The sequence below is a fragment of the Ricinus communis genome, chromosome 3 (genome assembly GCF_019578655.1).
Source record: "Ricinus communis isolate WT05 ecotype wild-type chromosome 3, ASM1957865v1, whole genome shotgun sequence".
Classification (NCBI taxonomy): Eukaryota; Viridiplantae; Streptophyta; class Magnoliopsida; order Malpighiales; family Euphorbiaceae; genus Ricinus; species Ricinus communis.
Genome location: NC_063258.1, coordinates 32428226 through 32448193, shown reverse-complemented (window position 1 = coordinate 32448193; position 19968 = coordinate 32428226). Strand labels below are relative to the sequence as shown.

General features: G+C 33.8%; 2 protein-coding genes across 2 annotated transcripts; both read right to left on the bottom strand.

The window, feature by feature from the left end:
* Nucleotides 1-4024: 4024 nt before the first annotated feature.
* Nucleotides 4025-13245, bottom strand: LOC8274194 (sister chromatid cohesion protein PDS5 homolog C). The gene is made up of 14 exons (XM_002515390.4): nucleotides 12808-13245; nucleotides 10456-10659; nucleotides 10142-10323; nucleotides 9429-9555; nucleotides 9150-9344; nucleotides 8657-8704; nucleotides 7517-8569; nucleotides 7298-7408; nucleotides 6666-6739; nucleotides 5779-5830; nucleotides 5391-5477; nucleotides 5277-5320; nucleotides 5008-5082; nucleotides 4025-4934 (listed from the first exon to the last, which is right to left on the bottom strand). Exons 1-14 carry the CDS (start codon nucleotides 12907-12909, stop codon nucleotides 4379-4381), a joined length of 2910 nt encoding a protein of 969 aa, XP_002515436.2. The 5' UTR covers nucleotides 12910-13245; the 3' UTR covers nucleotides 4025-4378.
* Nucleotides 13246-16022: 2777 nt separating this feature from the next.
* On the bottom strand, nucleotides 16023-19863 carry LOC107260945 (pre-mRNA-splicing factor 38). Its single transcript, XM_015717084.2, has 4 exons — nucleotides 19455-19863; nucleotides 19014-19353; nucleotides 18803-18897; nucleotides 16023-16864 (listed from the first exon to the last, which is right to left on the bottom strand). The coding sequence occupies exons 1-4, from the start codon at nucleotides 19742-19744 to the stop codon at nucleotides 16393-16395; spliced, it is 1197 nt and encodes a 398-aa protein (XP_015572570.1). The 5' UTR covers nucleotides 19745-19863; the 3' UTR covers nucleotides 16023-16392.
* Between the last annotated feature and the right edge of the window lie 105 nt (nucleotides 19864-19968).

Sequence of the window (19968 nt, the reverse complement as noted above, 5' to 3'; positions counted from 1 at the left end):
AGAAATTTTGATAAAAGCCATACTCTTTTTTTCCCCTTTGATTTTGGTGGACTGTTCCTTATCTTTTAATTAATATCAGAAGGCTTACATTCTCACTTACTCTAACAAGGATTAAAAAGAAAAAGAAAAAAGGAAGTCATTAACAGGTGGGTGCATTTATATGTGAGCCAAAAAAACTGCCCACATGTTATATAGGTTCTCAAGGCGTATGGACCACAGAAATTTGAGATTAATTATCCCAGTATTATGATGGCTTTTTAGGCAAAATATGTTATTGAGAATTAATAATTAATCCATGTTTGTAGTTAAACTTATGTGAGTGTGATTAATCAATCGTGCATTTTGAGTTGCAAATATTAAAATAGCAGCTACTGTAGGATTGCCCTAAATTGTTCAAGATTGATGATATTTTGCTATGAACTTCTCCTAACAGTTGCCTAACACCTTCTGTATGTTGAGCTCGATCTTCCGAATCCGAATCATCCTGTAAATATTGCAGAAACTAGGCAGCTTGACTAGGCTTCTTCTTACTCTCTTTGTTTCGACAATTATTTGGAAACTCACTTGTTTGTTATCAAAACAATCAAGACAAAGCTTTCTAAAATGTAACTTTATCTCTTGTATGATTGTTTTTAACTGTGAGTATTTAAAGTTGATATTTTGATTTAGAATCTTTCTCGGTCTTAATTTTTTTTTTATTATTTATATTGGTAATGTTTTTATGATTAAACTTTATATTCAACACTTTTATACATTATTTATTAGAGTAGAATATTAATATGCATTTTATATTCATATGTATTTGAATGTTACTTCTCTTTTTCTTCTTGTGTATTTTGATGTTTTTTTTGAATGTATTTTGGTGAGCTGGCCTCTTATAAAAAATATTTAATATTTTTACTACATTTTATAACATAAAATATGTCAGTGGTTTTATCATCGTTTATTAACGCGGTGAATAATAATACTTATTATTATTATTTTAGTTATAAATAATTATGTATAAGAAATATAAAAAGTAAATAATAAATAAGATATTTTTAATATACTGTAGGAAATATCTGCTTATTAATTTTTTTAATTTTCTCCAGAAGCATTGATGCAGCCTGCAGCGCTGTTTGAAGGGAAGGGATGGGTAGGTAACTGGTCCTTGTCACGTCAATAGCCTTTGATTTTGGCAATTGTCATCCTCCTGCTTTCCTCGCAGAATGTTCTCCCAATATTTCATTCAAATCATATCACCTAAATATTTTTATTAGTAAGATTTTTTCTGAAAGAAAATAATCATGAATTTCACTTACTTTGTTGAAGTCACCCTATACAACACCATATAATGGCACCTAATAAGTCAAATTGAAAGCACATGTATGATAAAAATCGTAAAATGAGGATCGAGGTTCACAGAATATTATGTTTATTTTCAAATAATTTTAAGGGTAAAGAAATAAAAATATTGATGCCCGTTGCTAAGCTGAGGTTGAAATGGGTGTACTTTTCCATCCCATAGTGGCATAGTGTTCATTCACCCCACTTATCATTTAATTATTTTAAATTTTAATTGTTATTTTTTAAATGATTTGATATGGGTCCTATTTAAAAGTTTAGATCAAGTCAAAAACTATTTTAAATATATCTTCAAATGATTGTTGACTTGTACATTTTTTTTATATATTTAAAGATTTTATGGCAATTAAGCAGAGTTAATTGGTTATTTATAGAAAACAATTTCTATTTAAAACTTTAGTCTTAGAAAATATAAATATGAAAGATAATATTACATATAAAACTTTGGAGTTCTCTTATATTACATAGTTGTTATGTCTAAATTTGTTTAAATGACTAAGGTTTCTTTTTTTGAAAAATCAATATTAATTAAATGTGTGTGGTAAGAAATTCAGTAATTTTCAATAATGACTATTATCAAACAGATTATTGAAATTTTGTTTACTATTTATAACATTTGAGTGGGTCATTTTTAGTATATAATTCTCAATATTTTATGAAAAAAAAAACCTGAAAATTAGGAAAGTCAGAGACATGTATTAATGGGGACAATGGAGCAACTCCACTTATTGATGCAAACACTTTGAAATAGAATCGTGCACGCCTGTTCTCCCTTTAAAGGGGAAGTCATATCTTACTTTCAATTTCTAAGACAAATTGACGTGGGAATCGATCCATTCTCATCGCCAAATATTTTGACACAGACACCTTTCATTCATTATATAAGATTCATGGTAATATGGTATGGTATTTAATTAGTTTCTATTTGGCACCATCCACTAAATGCCATATATCCATTTTTCTTGATGGTTCTTCTTAAGATTTCTCAGACAAGAATAAAAAATAATCCATTATTAGACCAAAATAGGAGTGTTACAAAGACCTGACATGAACACTAGGTCTATACAACCAACAAAAAGAAAAAAAGAGGGTCACTATTTGCTTCCTGAATCATATCTTGAAGTATTCTCTCACCCTATTCTTTAAAGATATACAGAATTTTTTTCACTTTGCAGTAACCTTTGACCAATAAAGTCTAGATAAAGGCTATATATACATAAAATAACAATAATAATAATAATAATTAGGGTTTCACAAAAGTGAGGACAAATGGATGATAAAAGGGAATTGGAATTTGAGTTTCAACAACTAACCAACAAAAACAAAGAGCGACCCACTAATACCTCTCTGGAGGCTACCCAAGCGGGGGGCAAGGAGATGTTGCATTGTGGGGATTGGGGCCAGCCATAGTCACAAAAGTTAGAGCTATTATATGATTACTTAAATGAATGAGCAAATGTTATAATGTTGGGTTGAGCAATTATTATACGAGAAAAAAACCAAACAAGTGGACAAGACGCAACTTGACGCACTAGAGCAATAAAAGTGGTTGCTAAAGAATACTTTTGCAAGCATTATATGTCAAAAGGAAGAAACTGTAACAGGAGATACAATTAAGAAATTGCATATACCACTAGTAGATATATGTTATATAATCATCTGTAAAAAGATAAAAATTCTGATGTTTGGGTCCAAATACATTATTGTCGGAATGGAAGTCAATTTTGTGTTTACTTTTATAAAATTAAAAAAATAAAATGTGTGGAGGGTTGAAAGTCAATCAATCCAATAACATAAAATTCAACCAAAACAGACGAGCTGAATTGTTACATATTTGCTTTGTTGGATTCTGCTGCATATTATAACATTTTATGTGGTGATATTATTACATCTTTGTAGACGTTGGAGAAATGATAACCTCAACATTATCCACTTATTTGATGGATGAATGCTAAACCCTACGTCGCCAAACAGGTTCTTGCTATTACCAACTATCACTTTGATTAAACAGTTTAGACCCATAATCAACCGATATTTAGCTGTGATTCATACTTCATACTTGATGTGTTGTTGAGTAACCTCTGATAATGACATCGACAAGCATTAATTTATGTATGCCGTAGTTTTCTACTTTTTTACATTCACATAAGTTAACTATTTTTTTAATTGGGCGTTACTAAGCATGCAACACAACGAATCATTAGAAAGATTTTCACTTTTTAGTTCAGAAATAAATCTATTTGTTAATACAATTACTGACATTTTTGGATTTTTCTCGGCTACTTCGGACGTCTTACTCGACCATTGTTTGAGTTGTAATAATACAAAATAGTTTTAAATAATTCTTTTTTATATTTGGGTGCCTGTAATTGAATTACTCTATTTCGCTGCCCGACTTCAACCAGCCCTAATAATGGGTTCCGCAGAGGCCCATCAGCAGCCTTTATAGTCTCGGTCCATTAAAGGCTGCTGATGGGCCTCCGCAGAGCCCATTATTAGGGCTGGCAGTAAGGATATTTATGTCGTACTTATTTCAACACAACACGCCACGCAAATGGTCATATGCAGAGTTGCATACCTAATGCAACCCCGCAAAGGTAAATCTTAAAACTAGAAGCGGTGATGCAATGCCAACAGCAGTTCTGTGATCATAATAAGGCTAGCAAGTAAAAGACATTGCTGACAGCGAGATTGCGAATCTGTGACATTACCTATAAAAGCATCTATTTAACAAAGCTAACTCAATGTACTCTACCGCCACTCCCAATTCACATAATTTCCATCTAGAAACAATTAACAGAAAGGAAAACTAATCCTACAACTGCTATAAACTACACTAAACTGTTTTTGAAATAGCCAAAGCCTAGGAATTATGTCAAAAGACACCTAGTACCCAAACAATGGCCTACTGTGTGAATGCGACGCTTGGACATCAACAAAAAGAGCTGCAAGAAGTGGCTGGGGTCCTTACTGACATGCAGAGACTAGACAGCTTTGCTGCAACAAATAGCAATTAAGATAGCACGGGTAAACTTTAAGCTCTTCGCCGCTTTTTCCCACTCTTTCCCTCGCTTCCCTGTCTTTTGGTTGAGCTCAGAGACTTCCCCTTCATACTTTCTTGTGGTTCATCTGAATCTGTTGAATTCTCTCCAGTTTCTTCAGTTTCTTTACCTTTCGAAGCACCAGATTTCAACTTTCCAGTACCATTAACATTTGATTTGCCACTGGTCTTTGGAGATTTACCCTTGGCACTGGGGGTAACCTTTGGTGTATCTTGCTTGGATTTGCCAGTTTTCCTGGTTTCATCCTTGGACTTGGAGGATTTGGGTGTTTTAGACCCATCCTCTTTGAACTTGCCAGTCTTGGATGTACTGACGTCATCAATTTTCAATTTGCTGGCTGTCTTTGAACTAATGCCAGTAGATTTAATTCCACTTTTATCTTTAGTTTTGCCAACACTATCATCCTCTACTTTTTTGATGGCTTTTGGATCATCCAAAGATTTGCTATCTGTTTTTCCAACTTCTTTAGACTTTTGTCCAGATTTTGTTACTGCACTTTTGGGTTTGCTGGAGGAACCCCCTCCCCCCCTACCAATTTGAATATCAATTATGAGAAGTCCAAGTAACAACAAAGACGTAGGCCCAGGAGAAAATATCTCACCTCACTGGAGAAGCATCCACCTTTCCTAGCTTAGAAGACCGATTGGGAATTGTTTTAGCTTTCTTCTTTGGAGGCCTGGTCAGAATCATCATGTATAATTCAGTGTGTTCTCAAATCAAACCAGAAAGCCAAATAAGTGCGCAAAGCCTGGAAATATTCGCTAAACTTGGTAGTTCCTCCATGTCAAATGAGGACCACTGGGTTACCCAACCCAAAATTAAAGGATAATGTCGTTACCATATAATAAGGATTAGATAATTCAGATATACCTTTCAGAAGCAACATCCAGACTTCGGGAATCAACTTCTTCTTCCTGCCCAGAAAAAGCGTCAATGCAAAATCTAGAAAATCGAAGAGTTATAACACTTAGGTAGCCATCTCACCTCATCTGGCGTACCATCATCTTCAATAAATTCCCACCTTTGCCTTTTGAGATTTAATATTTCCACTTCTCCATCATCATATGCAACCTGCATGAAGGAATATAGTCAGTTTACATGGACACTTCTTTTACTTATTCAGATGTAGACATGTATGGTACCAAACTCTACTTTGTATTTATATGTTTTTTCCTTATTCAGATGCAGACAAGTGTGTTAACATAACCCACTTTGTCTTTCACATGGATACATATATGAAAATGAAACATTATGCTTGTCTGCATTTATAACTGAGCACAAACTAAGAATAAATAATAGACAAGCAAATACGCAGCAGATGTAACAAAAACAATCCTCTGGGAAAAAGAAACTAATCGAGATCTGGCTTCACCTCATGCTTCTTTTTGACTGGATCATAATTACGAATCACACCATCATAGAATCTGCAAATTTGTATAAAAAAACACACAAATTAATGCACTATCAGAGAGATAAAATTGCTAACAGCTAATAAGCAGAACAATAAGAACCAAACTTGTAATGGTAGAAGGCACAGTTACTACAGTGCTCATCTCTGGTCGAAATTAGCGTTTGCGATAAAAAGGGCAACAAGAAATTTGTACCACATGATAAGCATTTTAGAAAGCTTAAGTGCCGGCTCATGTGTGACAGAGCACTGATTACAGCTAGAGATTCATTTGACACAAGAAACAATATGGTGCCACGAGAGGCATGGGCTATTGAAAGTTATTCCACCATGACAGCAATACAGTGATATTAGGAGAGGGATCTTTTTTTTTTCAAGAAATCACAAAGTTGAGTGAAATCAAGCTCTCAGTTGAATCTCTATCGCATAAGCCAAAGATGTGTAATATTATAATATGGTCTAACATGTAAGAAAACTTGTGTAAGTATATTTTGATACAGATCCAACAAATTAAGAGTTCACAGCTAGCATATCAGGTATTAGGATTAAATAAAACAGAGATCAAACAAACTTGTAGTTTGTAGTCATACATATGAACATGCATTTGTACAGTACTTATCATATAATATGGTATACATGAGAAAACTTGTGTGAAAATATTTTGCTAGAGATCCAAAAAATTGATAGTTCCACCGCTAGCACTTCAGGTATTAGGATTAAATATCACAGATATTAAGTAAACTTGCACTCGTCCATATGAACATGTATTTGTAAATAGTATTTAACAGGAATTTGAATATCAGCTCTAGCAACTGCTATGGAAGTTAAATGCCAAAAAGGTCAGAACTTACGCGCGATCATGTGGCCACCAAACTTTAACTCTTAAACCAACGAGATCAGAGTCATAGTCTTTCTCTCCAGATGCCTGACAGAGCAGTTGGTTAATTGAGAAACTCACTTGGAGAAGATGACAACCTTTAACTTTAAGCCATGCCGACAAGTAGCAAACGTGACAATATTTGCTTGAAGAATAAAACGTTAAAACATTTATGAAACAAAGTGCAAATTAAACAAAGATGCTGCCAGCTTTACCAGGGAAGAATTATTAATATGATTACGTGTGCCACTAGCATTCATGAAATATTAACTTTGATAAACAAATAATTATATACTGACATTGCCAACTGTCTCTACAAGATAAAACGGAAAAAGAAAACTCCTAGAACACGCAAATAGATGTACTGTACAAGCATGTGCTAGATTAAATATAAATGTCAGATTGTCAAGGGTTTGTTATTTATTTAATTTCTTGTGCAGGGGGGATTCAAAAGAACGCTCAGATGTGCATGGCAAACTCTCAGACTTCTGAACGATGGTTACCTCTCTTATGGTAGGATATATGCACTCCTCACTAACAAGTGACCAACAAAAATCAATAAGCAATTGTGAAAATTATTAAGAGTTTGGGTTATATGAAGGCAACCTTTTTACTATCCGAGGCACGCTTCCTCTTGGTATCAGTCTTGGGTGTCTCTTCCAATAAATGCAAATCTTTAGTTGATTTTGCAGCTGATTTTGGTGAAGAGACTTTTTCCTGAAAAATCACAATGGTAACTTATCATCGATGAATTCGGCAAACAGAATTTACATGCAACTAAACAATCTGCAAGCCATTATTGAAGGCTGAGACACAAACAAATACCTTGTCATAATCTTTGGTTGAGCTTTTGGACAGTTTCTTTTCTGAGGTAGACTTTCCACGACTGCGCTGTTTCTTATCCTCAGGTTGATTTAATGAAGATCCATCACCATTATTACTGCTTGAATCCGCCTTTTTAGAGGGTTGCTTCAGAGGTTTTTCCTCTGATTCATCAGTAGGGCCACTTTCCTTCTGGGACACATCCGTTGCCATTGGTGCCCTTTCCTCATTGGAGATCCTAGCAGGTGCCTTTTCCTCATTGGAGATCCCAGCAGGTGCCTTTTCCTCATTGGAAATCCTGGCAGGCCCCTTTCTAGCAGAACGTTTGTTTGGTTTAGTTTCCGAGTCACTTGTTCCTTCAGATGCCTTTCTAGGAACATCTTCAGCAGATGGCTCCAAATCTTTGATCAGACTGTCTTTCCTCTTCAATCGTCCAGCCTTCTTGGAAAGACTTTCTTCAGGAAGGCTGCCACTTCCAGATGGAGAAGCAACTGACATAGATTCACCCTCTTGTGCCTTTGGAGAGGAAGGCTGACTACCATCAGCCTCATTTTTAATTTCACCCTCTTGTGCCTTTGGAGAGGAAGGCTGACTGCTATCAATCTCTTGTTTAATATCCAAAGACAAAGCTTCGTCTGTGGATGCTTCCTGACGTGGAGAGCTAGGAACATCCTTGCTAGGAGGTTTAGCATCCAGTAATTTTTGAGCTTCCTCTTCTGCACCAATCTGAAAACTTTCAGAAGGTTCTGCCAACTTTGTTGATGAGTTAACTTTCCTTCCTCTCGACTTACTAGCCTGTTCTGGCTTGCTCTCCTCAATAACTGCCTTCTCAACATCCAATTTATCAGGCTCAGCATTGCTTGGTGTCTCAACACCACCTGTTAGCTGATTGGCACGATCACCATCATCCTTTTTCTTCAATGAACAAGAATCTGCCAAGGAGTCATCCTCACCAACCTGGGCAGCACCATTGCTCACAACTGACTTAGGAGATTTGTCATTTATAGGATCAGCTTGTTTAAAAGAATCTGCTTCTGGTACTATTTCCACATCAGCCTGAACCAACAAATTAATCAGAAAAAATAAAAGATAAAAGATGTTAAGGGAATAATAGTAAATAATTTACAATGAAAAGTGTCATGCCTGGGCAGCCTCGTCAGATGATCCTCCTGCTGGCTTCAATGTTTCAACCTGCAGCAAGTTAACAAAGCTGAGTTAATAGAGTCATACAAGTATTTGATTTGGTTAAAAGACAGACAATCACTCTAGTAAACCGAGGTCAAGATCAACCAACTATCCTATAGCCAACAGTTTCAATACTGTATGATGCATGATATACTGTATGAGATGCCATGCAGAAGTTGTTATGACATCAGTAAATGAAGAAAATTCTACTGAAAAGGACTCATAACAACAGGCTTTATTTCATGAAGATATCCAACACTTGATAGGTCAAAGAACAATTCAAGAAGGAGAGCATAGAAAGAAAAGGTTCAAGAAGCTATCTATTGACTCATCTAAAGAAAATAGAAAAACAGCTTGACATATAAAATAATGCATACTTTACATCAATAATTAATATCATCACAATGTGATGTGTAATACAATGTCATATTCAGAAAAATCAAAACCTTACTTTATTTTCATCAGCAGCATGATCATTTTGCTCAACAGAACCAGACATTTCTTGGCATATAGATCCAACAATGTCACTGTAATCATCTAATGATATGCACAGTGATGTCACAGCATGTTGCAAGTAAGGTTTAACCTTAGCAGCACAGCTTTCAAGCACTTTCTCTCCCAACTTACGAGCAACAGGTAGAACTTCCTAAAGAACAGAGGAAAGAATTAGAAAATTCATGAAAGGCAAAGTGAACAAAGAAGATAAATACTAAATAGAAATGATATTGACCTCATTGCCCTTTTTTGCACTAGCTAAAAGTGGAGACAGTAGTTCTGGGGATATCTCTTCACTTTCTTCTAAGACAAGGGTCATAATGGTCTCCATGGAAGAAAAGACATTCTCTGGGTGACAATCCCTGAAAAACAAAATGAACCCCTAGCATTCAAGGTATTTACCCACAATATATTGAAACAGTCTCTAAAACCTAATAGCATAAAAGTACTTACAGCATAAAGCTTCAAGATAAAAATGGTGTCAACTTTAATTAATAATTCATTTTGAAAAACTGGTATGTTGTTGTTGCCCCAAGTGAGGTAGCAATGCATATAGCTCTATGATGCACTTGGTGTCTCCCTCCCAAGTAAAGCAATCAGGGTATCATGTTCAATTTACCAGACAGTATAACATCATGCAATCACAAAATTAGTGACTTGAATGAAGTTCATACTTCATATGATGAACTTCAGAGTCCAGACCCTCCACCTCACCCACATTTTAACACATATAAAAGAAAGGTAACAGCTACATGTATCCAAAATAGGCAAAAGCATAAAGCATTATTGCCAGACATTACAGGATCCAGCCTGCCCCGATCATACGAGTGAGACATAGAAGACAAGTAAGGCCTTATGAATTCATAATAAAGTGAGAAAAGATATTCACACAGTACAGCAATAAGAAGACATCACCAAAAAAACATATCTAAAGATTTTAGTTCACACCTTATAGCACTAAGGAAATGCTGGAACATCTCAATTATCAGAGCATCACATTCAAGATCCAACATCACAACACATGATCTAACTTTCGCAACAGTTTCGAGAATTGAAGTCCTTTTACCATATGATCGACTAGACTTGTCAGCTAGATTTTCAAATGATGATACAATTAGCTGAAAAACATCCTGCATATATATGAAATGAAGTTAAAGAGAGACAGTGACAGAGAGAAAGATGGTGGTAAAACAACTACAATAGCGATATCCTTTAAACTGAGAAAATTTCTAACATGTCAAAAACCAGAGACTGCTAGATACCTTCATCTGATCATCATCATAAGGAGCATCAGGTGCAGTTATCCTAGTAATTTCGCTAATGCAAGACGCAACTGCTACTTTCACATCAATGTCTGAATGCCTAAAAAGTGGATCAGCAACCAACGCATTCTGTGATGGGGAAAGTGCACTTTTCATTGATGCTGTAGGGGACTGCTCCACTTTCGATAGACAATTCTCAACTTGCTAGAAGAATAAAGCACACAATTTAGCAAATGCACTTGCCACTTAAAGTAAGTACATTGAGACGTACAAACATGCATGATAATTATCACTCATAATGAACACCTTAAAAGAAACAAGAACCTTAACTGAATCCGACTCAAAGTCCATGTGCATGAGCGCATGGAATTTCTTATTCATTATTCAATCTTCATAAACGGAGTGTTGCATGCAGTGCTGAGATTAATTTGACAAAGTTTGCCAAATTTCTGAAGATACGGCACATAAAGACATCAATGACACAAAAGGGACAAATGTAGAACAAAATCATGTGACATCCAATATCAGCATCTAAACATCTAGAATAGTTTGCAGTGAAGAAAAGCAATGGCTTCAATGAAATTAAGATAATTTTACATGATTGCACTCCATAACAGGAAATGGAAGAAGTTCAGCACATGAATAATTAGTCATACCGCCCTATGAAAACAACACCATCCAGAAATTTCAAACAACCCTCCTCCAGTAATCCATACTGCTTCCATGTCCCAGTCCAAAAATTAAAAAATATTAAAATAAAAAGTTCCTAAACCATCTTCATCAGTGTCTGTTTGTAATAGTGTTCCAAGCCTTCGAGGGCATGAAATACAGGCACGTTGTTCGCTAGTAGTGTTAAATTTTATAAATAATTTAGAGGATTCAAAATAGCTTTATCATCAGTTATATATATATATATATAGGCATGTTCATAATCAATGAAAATTGTCTACTTTTATGAGTATCATAACATAGTGGGTGAAGGAAAAAGATAATATTCTTGTGCAAAGACACCCAACAGAAAGGATTCTCATGTATTTTGGACATAAAACTTCTGCGATGACTAGTGTTTTGAAAAAGAGAATATTCTTGTGCAAAGACACCCAAACAGAAAGGATTCTCATGTATTTTGGACATAAAACTTCTGCGATGACTAGTGTTTTGAAGAATAGGCAAAGCTTTCTAAAACACACGGGAACTAAACCTGAGGCCTAAATTTTATACATCATGAAACTCAAAGTGCGTATTTACGAATTAATGTTCGCAGAATTTATACCCAATATGACGACTTAAATCACAGGGATACTGAAATTTATTTAAGAGGAATAAATAAGTTGATATAACAGGAAGACCTTATCAGTATAAACAAAGAGAAGAGATGGGAAAAAAAGGAAAACTCCTAATCTTGTTCTAAATGGAAGGAAAAGACACGTCTTAACAGAATGATATAAAAATATATTGTTAAGAAACAGAGGACCAGATATAGAAATCAAGAAATGCTCAATTAATAGAATCTCCCTATATGGAAGGGGACAGATTAGATAAAAAGAAAAGCTATTTTAATACACTAACTCTTCACTCTCCAGAATATCCACCAGACCAGACCAACCAAAAGAAAAAGTATGATCTTAGAACGTTTTGTTCTCTTTCTCATCTCCAGCTTCAATTTCTTAAGTCAATAGTAAATGAAGGTCTAGATATTCAACCAGCAATTGGGTTGTTGAATGATCCAGAGAACTATCATATTGATAAGACATGATATGACATCATTATTCATGTTTGTTTTAATGCAGTAATAAAAGGAATGACTTTAATTACATGATTCGCAGAGATCCGAAGAAACTTTGTTGCTAATATACACTATCTTTAAATGCTGAAACACAATTAATTACTCTATTAAGAAGATAAAAAGCCCGCGCACGTACAAATACAAAATTACGCGCGAACACAACTACACGCACATGCATGCTATATGATATATGTATCAAACAAAAGCTACAAAATTCTTTAACCTTTCATTTACTTCCTCTTCCCCAAATAAAAGAATAAAAGCATCTAACATCAAAAGTTATTCTGTTTTTAAGCATTATCCCAATCAAAAGGGGAAAAAAAATTTGAACTCTAAGCAGTAAGCTAATAATCAGTTGCAGCCTGCAATGCGTACATATAGCAAACATTAACACCAATTATAACGAAAGATCACAAAATCTACTTAAATACGAAATCTTCTAGCATCCACACAACACATACAGCAATAATAATAATAACAATAATAATTACAAATCACATCGAAAACACAAAACCTAACATCTGTAAAATGAGGAACAAAAGAAAAGAAAGAAAATTAGGGCTTACGTCAAGAAGAGGAAGGAGTTCATCAACAGAAGGAGGAGGATTGAGAAGCTTATTTCCAGCTTCCATAAGCTGTTGCTCCAGCTCTTTATCACTCGACGACATTCTTTTATGTTGTTTCTCTCTCTAATAATAACTTATATAAAAAAAATTAATAATATATAAATTATATATCTTTACAGATCCTTCCAAATCAAATCTCACACTCTCTCTTTCTGCTTCAATCTTTACACCATTGAAACCACAAATCCAAAGATACAGAAATGAGAAACTAGGAGTTTGAATAGCGGGATTTGGGGATAGAGAGTGTGTGTTTGTGTTTGTGTTTGTGTTTGTGTGTTAGGGTTTTTTTTTTTATTTTGGAGAGAGAAAGAGTAGGAGAGTTTTTTGAGTTTTTTTCTTTCGATGTCAGATTTTCTTTTTTTTTTTTTTTTTTTGAAGAGGAAAAATAATAAAAAGCCGAAATCAGCGTAAGCAATTTATATAATTATTTGGAAATAGATAAAATAGAGTAATTTTTTTCGAGGAAAAAAAAAGAACTTTTTCAGGTTATTTATTCTGTATACGCTTTAAAGGAGAATCCAGCGAAGCCTTTTTGGCTCGGATTCTGCCGCGGGTTGTTAATTTTGGTTTAATTAATGGGTTCAGTTCCGCCTGAATGGATTTTCTAGCTTCGGGTCTGGGTCTGGGTCTGGGTCTGGGTCTGGGTGGGACCACCTGCACTTTTCTCTTGAACCGCTTCTCTTATGTTTTTATTTTATTCTATTTATCTTTTGAATTTTTGAAAATGATGATTTGAATCATTAATTTTCCAATGCCAAAATTCAACATGTTTTTGGGGACAACTTACACCTTACTATATTAGTACATTATGAAAATTGTCGTATTCTTCCAATCCCAAATATACTAATTTCATTTTCTTTTACTTTTTTTAGTTTTACTTAAATTAATTTTTGCAATTAATACCGCACATTTTTCTAAAATATTATTCATTGATGCAATATGTTCTTAATAAAGAAATTGATAAAAATATATATTAATGCAAATTATATTTTATCATGCGAATTGAAAATATATAACTCTAAATCATTATTTAAAAAAAAAAATTATCAGATGTGTAAATTGCTGAATTTATTTATAAGATCGGATCTATTTGCAGCACTATTTCTTGCAGTGCATTTGTAGATTTAATTCATAACTCAAAAGCAGCAACTGTAAGCAATAAGTAAAAATAAATTATTTGCAAAAAAATGATTCAATGTAAAAACTTGGAATGAACTAATATGTGTTGATTATATATCGGATATTTAATGAGTTATAATTTTTATAATAAATAATAACTTAAGTGGCATAGAAATTAAAAAAAAAAACGACATAATATGATACAATATAAAAATATAAAATCTTCTAAAAATAAGAAAATAAAGTGTTAAAAAACACTAATCTTTATATACTTTGAAAATATTAATATTAATAATTAAACATCAAAATGTTATTAAAATAAAATAAAATATTTAATAAATTATACTAATAATTTTAGTTAAGATTTAAATAAGTCATAATTATTTAAGAAAATCAATATATAAAGAATTAAGAATCATCTATAAATAGGAAAAAATTAAAAATCATTCTAAAATAGGAAATCTAATTAAACAATAAAGATTATCATTCTTTTCAAGAAAAAAAATAAAAAGTTATCATTAAATTAAAAAAAAAAGAATAATTTATGAAATTTCCAAAACGAAGAGTTTCGGAATGGTGATACTATTTTAAAGGTGGTAACTGTATTGTTACTTACAACTCATGGTAGGGACTTTAAACAACATGCATTGATATAAAATTATAAAAAGAAGAGTCTAATAATCCTTTACTTTTTACAAGTCTGGAAAGTCTAATAATGGGTAAACGGCGAGGGAGGAGGAGGTGACGTTTTAAGGGGGCATGGACGGAGGTAGACGGGGGCGGTCTGACGGTGCAATTCTGATAATTGAGATTTTATCAAATGTGGGTTTGCAGGAAGGAAGATGAGTCCAGGCGTGGACCATCATTGCATGCATGCATGATTCATTGATTGTTTTATGCATTAGTCGACTGTTTGTGATGTTGAAGATGGACTAATTAATATTTAAGACGTTAGCTCTTGTTCCCTTTCCAGGAGCTTCCTTTTTTCTTTTTTTCTCTTAGGGTTGAAATAATAATAAAAAATAAAAATAAAGTCGATATAAATAAGTTTTCTGATATCACTCTTGTTTGAAGTGTAAATGATGCTGAAATTATGCATTGGATGCCCTACTACATGTAAAGAATCTTTTGAAAATATTTTTAAAGCATCTTTAATCTTTCTTTTTTTTAATTTCTAAAAGTATCATTTATAGAGTATAATATATTTTAAAAATAAAGTATTTTATTTAAATTTATCGATCTTTATATTTAACTTTTATTTTTATAAATATTTATAATTTATATCTACATCATTTTATTTATTAACTTTTGTTAATAGAAAAGATAAAATCAATAAGTATTAATTAATATATAAAAACTTATAATGTATTTATAGAAATTAAAATAGAAAGTAAAATCTAGCTTTTTAAATATAAAAAATTAAATTAATTTTTTATTTTATATTTAAAGAATAAAAATTACTATTAAAATTTTAGTTTATGATATAAGAACTTGATATATATATATATATATATAGTTAAAAAGAAAAAATTTATATTAATTTAATACATAAAATAAATATTAAATTGTTTAATTACTACATTTAGGTATGGTGATGGAAATAAAATGAGAATATACATAATAATGATAGAAATAAAATTTTGAGAAAAGGTAAAAAGTAATCCTATCACCATAGCAGAGGTACATTGATTTAGTGGAACTTTTGCTTCTTCTTTTTTTATTTTTTTTATTTTAAAATGAGTAGTGGACTTTTCTTTAAGGCTAATGGTGGAACCTTTAATAATTCCTTATTTCTGTCGTCTCATTTTACACACTTCTTTTCAAGAGGAATATTTAGAATCGGCCTCCACGGCAGGAACTGGCTAAACGTCCATGGTTGCACTAGCATGACAACTGTAAATACTCCAAGTTAACAACAGAAGCAAGAAGTTTTCCTAAAAGAACCAGCCTTCTTCTTCGTCTTTTATTTAAGAAATTTTTCCCCTGCTTCTATGATAGATAATTGGCAAAAGCGATTAGTCATATAATGAGAAAAATGAGCCAAGAAAGGATTCATCTTTAGAAGTATAAAGAAAGAGAGGGAGAAGGCTACTTGTAGTATCCATTCCAATAACATCTCTGTTAAAACAAGAAATGTACTCTGAATAATATATGCAGTTGGTCTATGAAGTGAGACAGGCAGGTAGAACACCACCACTATTTCCAACGCCCAGATCCAATATTCAGCAACCAGTATTCATCACTCATCATATCCCCTTCAAAAGGAATAAAGAAACTCTGCCTTACCAGTCTCGCAGTATGTACACAAGTTGTAGCTCCAATATAAGGTGAAAAATTGCAGAACATCATACTAAATCATCTGGCTTCCGCTGCCGGTCCTTGACATTTTATTAATACTAGTACAGCTCACTTCAGTGGTTTCAATCCAAGGGCTGCCCTAAGCTTATTAGCTTCTGCAATCTCTGGATCTGGGTGGTCTGTGCCATCATCCTTCTTCTTTTCCTTCTTTTCCTTCTTCTTCTTTGGCTCTTCCTGTCCATCTCCCCGCCTCCTTGGACTACTGCTGCGGTCCCGTCTCTTGCGATCCCTACTTCTACTTCGGCTCCTTGAATAACTCCTTCGCCTACCACGCTCCCTATCTCGCCTCTCCCGCTCTCTACCTTCCCTTTCTCTTTCTCGGTCCCTCTCCCGACCATAATCCTTTTCTTCTCTTAAGCGATAACGATCCCTATCATTGTCCCTATCCCAGTCACGATCCCTGTCATTGTCCCTATCCCGGTCACGATCCCTGTCCCTATCTCTTTCCCTTTCACGTCCACGTCCTCGTTCCCGTTCTCTGTCATAGTCCCTATCATAGTCGCGGTCATAGTCCCGATCCCTAGGCAAAGACAGAAAACAAGAACATAAGAGCTTGTTTAGTTGCGGAAAACATTTCTTGTTCTCACATTATACAATAACAAAAATAAATTGAACATAAATTATGCTAAAATTTAAATTTTTTAAAGAAAACAGTGAAGCCGTATAACGAAGAAAAATAATACAAAAGAACAGTTAACATTAGAGTCTTGAACTATGATCTGAGGGTTGAAAAATTAGTAGCATATATAAATATAAATTCATAAATCAAAAGGAAAGGTTGAGAAACAAGTCTCAAACTCAATCATAAATACCACAAAAAATTAAAAAGAACTAATGTCAAACTTGATTATGACACCAAGAGTTGGAAGAAAACTGAATACAAAAAACTTAAGAAATAATATTTAATTTCATGATAGTACAAAGGAACGATAGAAAACAAGGAAGAAAATAAAAGAAAATTGGGAAGAAAATGAAAGAAAATTGGAAAAGAAAAGTAAAGACATGGGATTTGAACCCAATACCAAAGTAAAAACCCTAATGCAAAAGCAACCGGTAGGAAGCTGAACTTTGTAAGGATCTGTCAACATTTTATACACAACTAAATTTAAATAAAATAAATAAAATAAAACAAGTGTATGCTGGGATTTGTAACCAGCACTAAGGTGTCATTGTTAGCCTGTTCAAGTAGAAAGCAGAACTTTGTAAAATCCATCAACCTTTTATACCCAACTAAGGTTTAAATAAAATAAATAACAGAAAAGAAGTCTTTGTACTGGGATTTGAAACCAGCACTAACACGTCATTGTGAGCCTGTTTAAGTGGAGAACTCTGTCTATTGCATGTAAGAAAGGAAAAACTTAAACATGCCTAGAGTGTGTTCTAAAGCTATATATAATTTAAACAATTTGGAAAACTCTTTTCTAATATCCACTTTGGAAAAAAAAATTACAATCAAACTTCATTTTCTTGTGTTCTTAAAATGCTTTTCTATAAAACAACTATCATTTTCCACAAGCAAGCAAGCCCTAAGCTTCTCATTTGTTTGAGAAACTTTTTCACCTCAAAGTCACATATGAAATGTGCTTCTCGTCATCTAGGAAGTGTGTGCGCAAACATGCAGATACATGGTAGTGCAGATCAATTCAAAATGAGAAGTTAATGAAGCCACAAAAAGCACTATATCCCTTAATATACATGAAAAAGAAGATGTGTGTAATCATGTTGCATTTTGATCTTAACTAGCCTCTATATGAAGGAAAGGAAACATGCTTTGTTGTCCTCTCAAGGGAGAAAAAGAGTGACGGTTTGCTCATTACCAACACAAATTTGCAGAACGAACTAAGTACATTAAAAATCAAATGAACAATAATGACATAAACTAAAGCTATCATAAGATTGTTTGATCCATCATACTTCTCACTGCACACTGTCAGTACAGAGAAACCTGGCAGGATCACAAGATATCTCTATATAGGAAGCTGTTTCAACCACCAATGGCTTAAAATGCCACGATTGAAACATAATATTTAACTATAATAAAAAAATTTCTAACAGCTTCCACCATTTTCTTGTACTGGATTTGTGAGGAGGAAAAAAGAGACTAGTGCTTCCCCAATCTTTCATTGATCAAGATGAAAAGAGCTCGCAAGTGAAAACTTGTATACTGTGATGCAGCCATGCATTCACAAGTTTAACATGACCTCATGCATGTAATGTATAAGGAAGATTTGCTCACCAAGACCTCATTGAAGTCCATAACAAAACAAACACCATGCATCCCAAATCAGACTTTATAATTGTGGTTCTTCTTTTTTTCTTAATGCCTATTATATGTTTTCTTGTAAAGCATGGGAAATAGATAAGAAAATTGTATTAGAATTCGCAAATCATGAAAAACTTCACCCGACTTATATGATATAATTAATTGAGAAGGATGAAATAGATGAAGAACATTTACCTGTATCTATGGCTGTCACGTCTTCTATCCCTATCCCTATCTCTATCCCTATCCCTATCCCTTTCGCGCGTGGGACTTCTTCCGTGGTAGTAGTCCTGTCAAGATTTGATACCAATGTCAACAAAGAATAAAGAAGGAACAAAATGAATAACAAAAACTAAAGATGAAATTGTGTGGGAATATAAGAAAAAAAATTAACAAAAGAAAACACCTTATCATAAACTCCATTGTCAAAAGCATCAATTTGGTCATTGTCCTCTTTCTCTTCCTCCTCCTCAAAATCATCTTCCAAGACACTCTTTCTAGGTTCAAGTGTACCAAGTGATTCAAGAGTCCATCTTTTCTTAACACGGGGAAGAGCAATATCACAGGAATAATCTTTGGTGAGAAGATCATCAATGAACTCATCAACATGAGTCAAAGAAAATCTTCCATCGGATAACTTTTGCCTCAATTTCCGATAGTCATTGTATAACGGTTCAAGGTAGCGGTAAACATCAACATCAGTACCAGTAAGACGCAAATAAAAAGCACCTAAAATGCGAACGTATCTGCAGTGAATCCACAATTACATTACATTACGATACATAAATAATTAATGTCAATCATTATTATTTTTTAAAAAATAAAAAAGAAAAGAAAAAAGAGGTACTTGTAATCGTCGTTTTTGATGAACTCGACGACAATGTCCTTATCGGGCTGGATCTGGAGCATCTTCATGACCAAACACATAAAGGGAGTAGGTTTGCGGTTACCACCGAAAGTACCGCCAAGATGATCGAGCTCCATGGCCTTGTCGACAAGGGTCTCGGCAGTTAAACCGAAACATTGCTCCTTCCAGTAAGTATTCTGATAGATCTTAGATCTCAAAATCTTCTCCACTAGGTTCTGTGGATTCGTTCCCCTTATACTCTTCGCTGCTGGATCTGTCCTGTTCGCCATTTCAACGACTTAAACCCCCGAATTCTAACCCTAACCCCTTCCTCCCTATTTTATTTCATTTTCTTCAGGCTCTCTCTTCTTTTTTCGGACGCTGCGTTTTTTCCTTACCCGCAACATATGGATATGGATACGGCGGTGCGCTTATGAGGCCTGGGTATCCGTTCGCAATTCAGCCCAAATTCTCTTTCTGTCCTTTTATTTATTCTTTTTTAGGTTACCATATG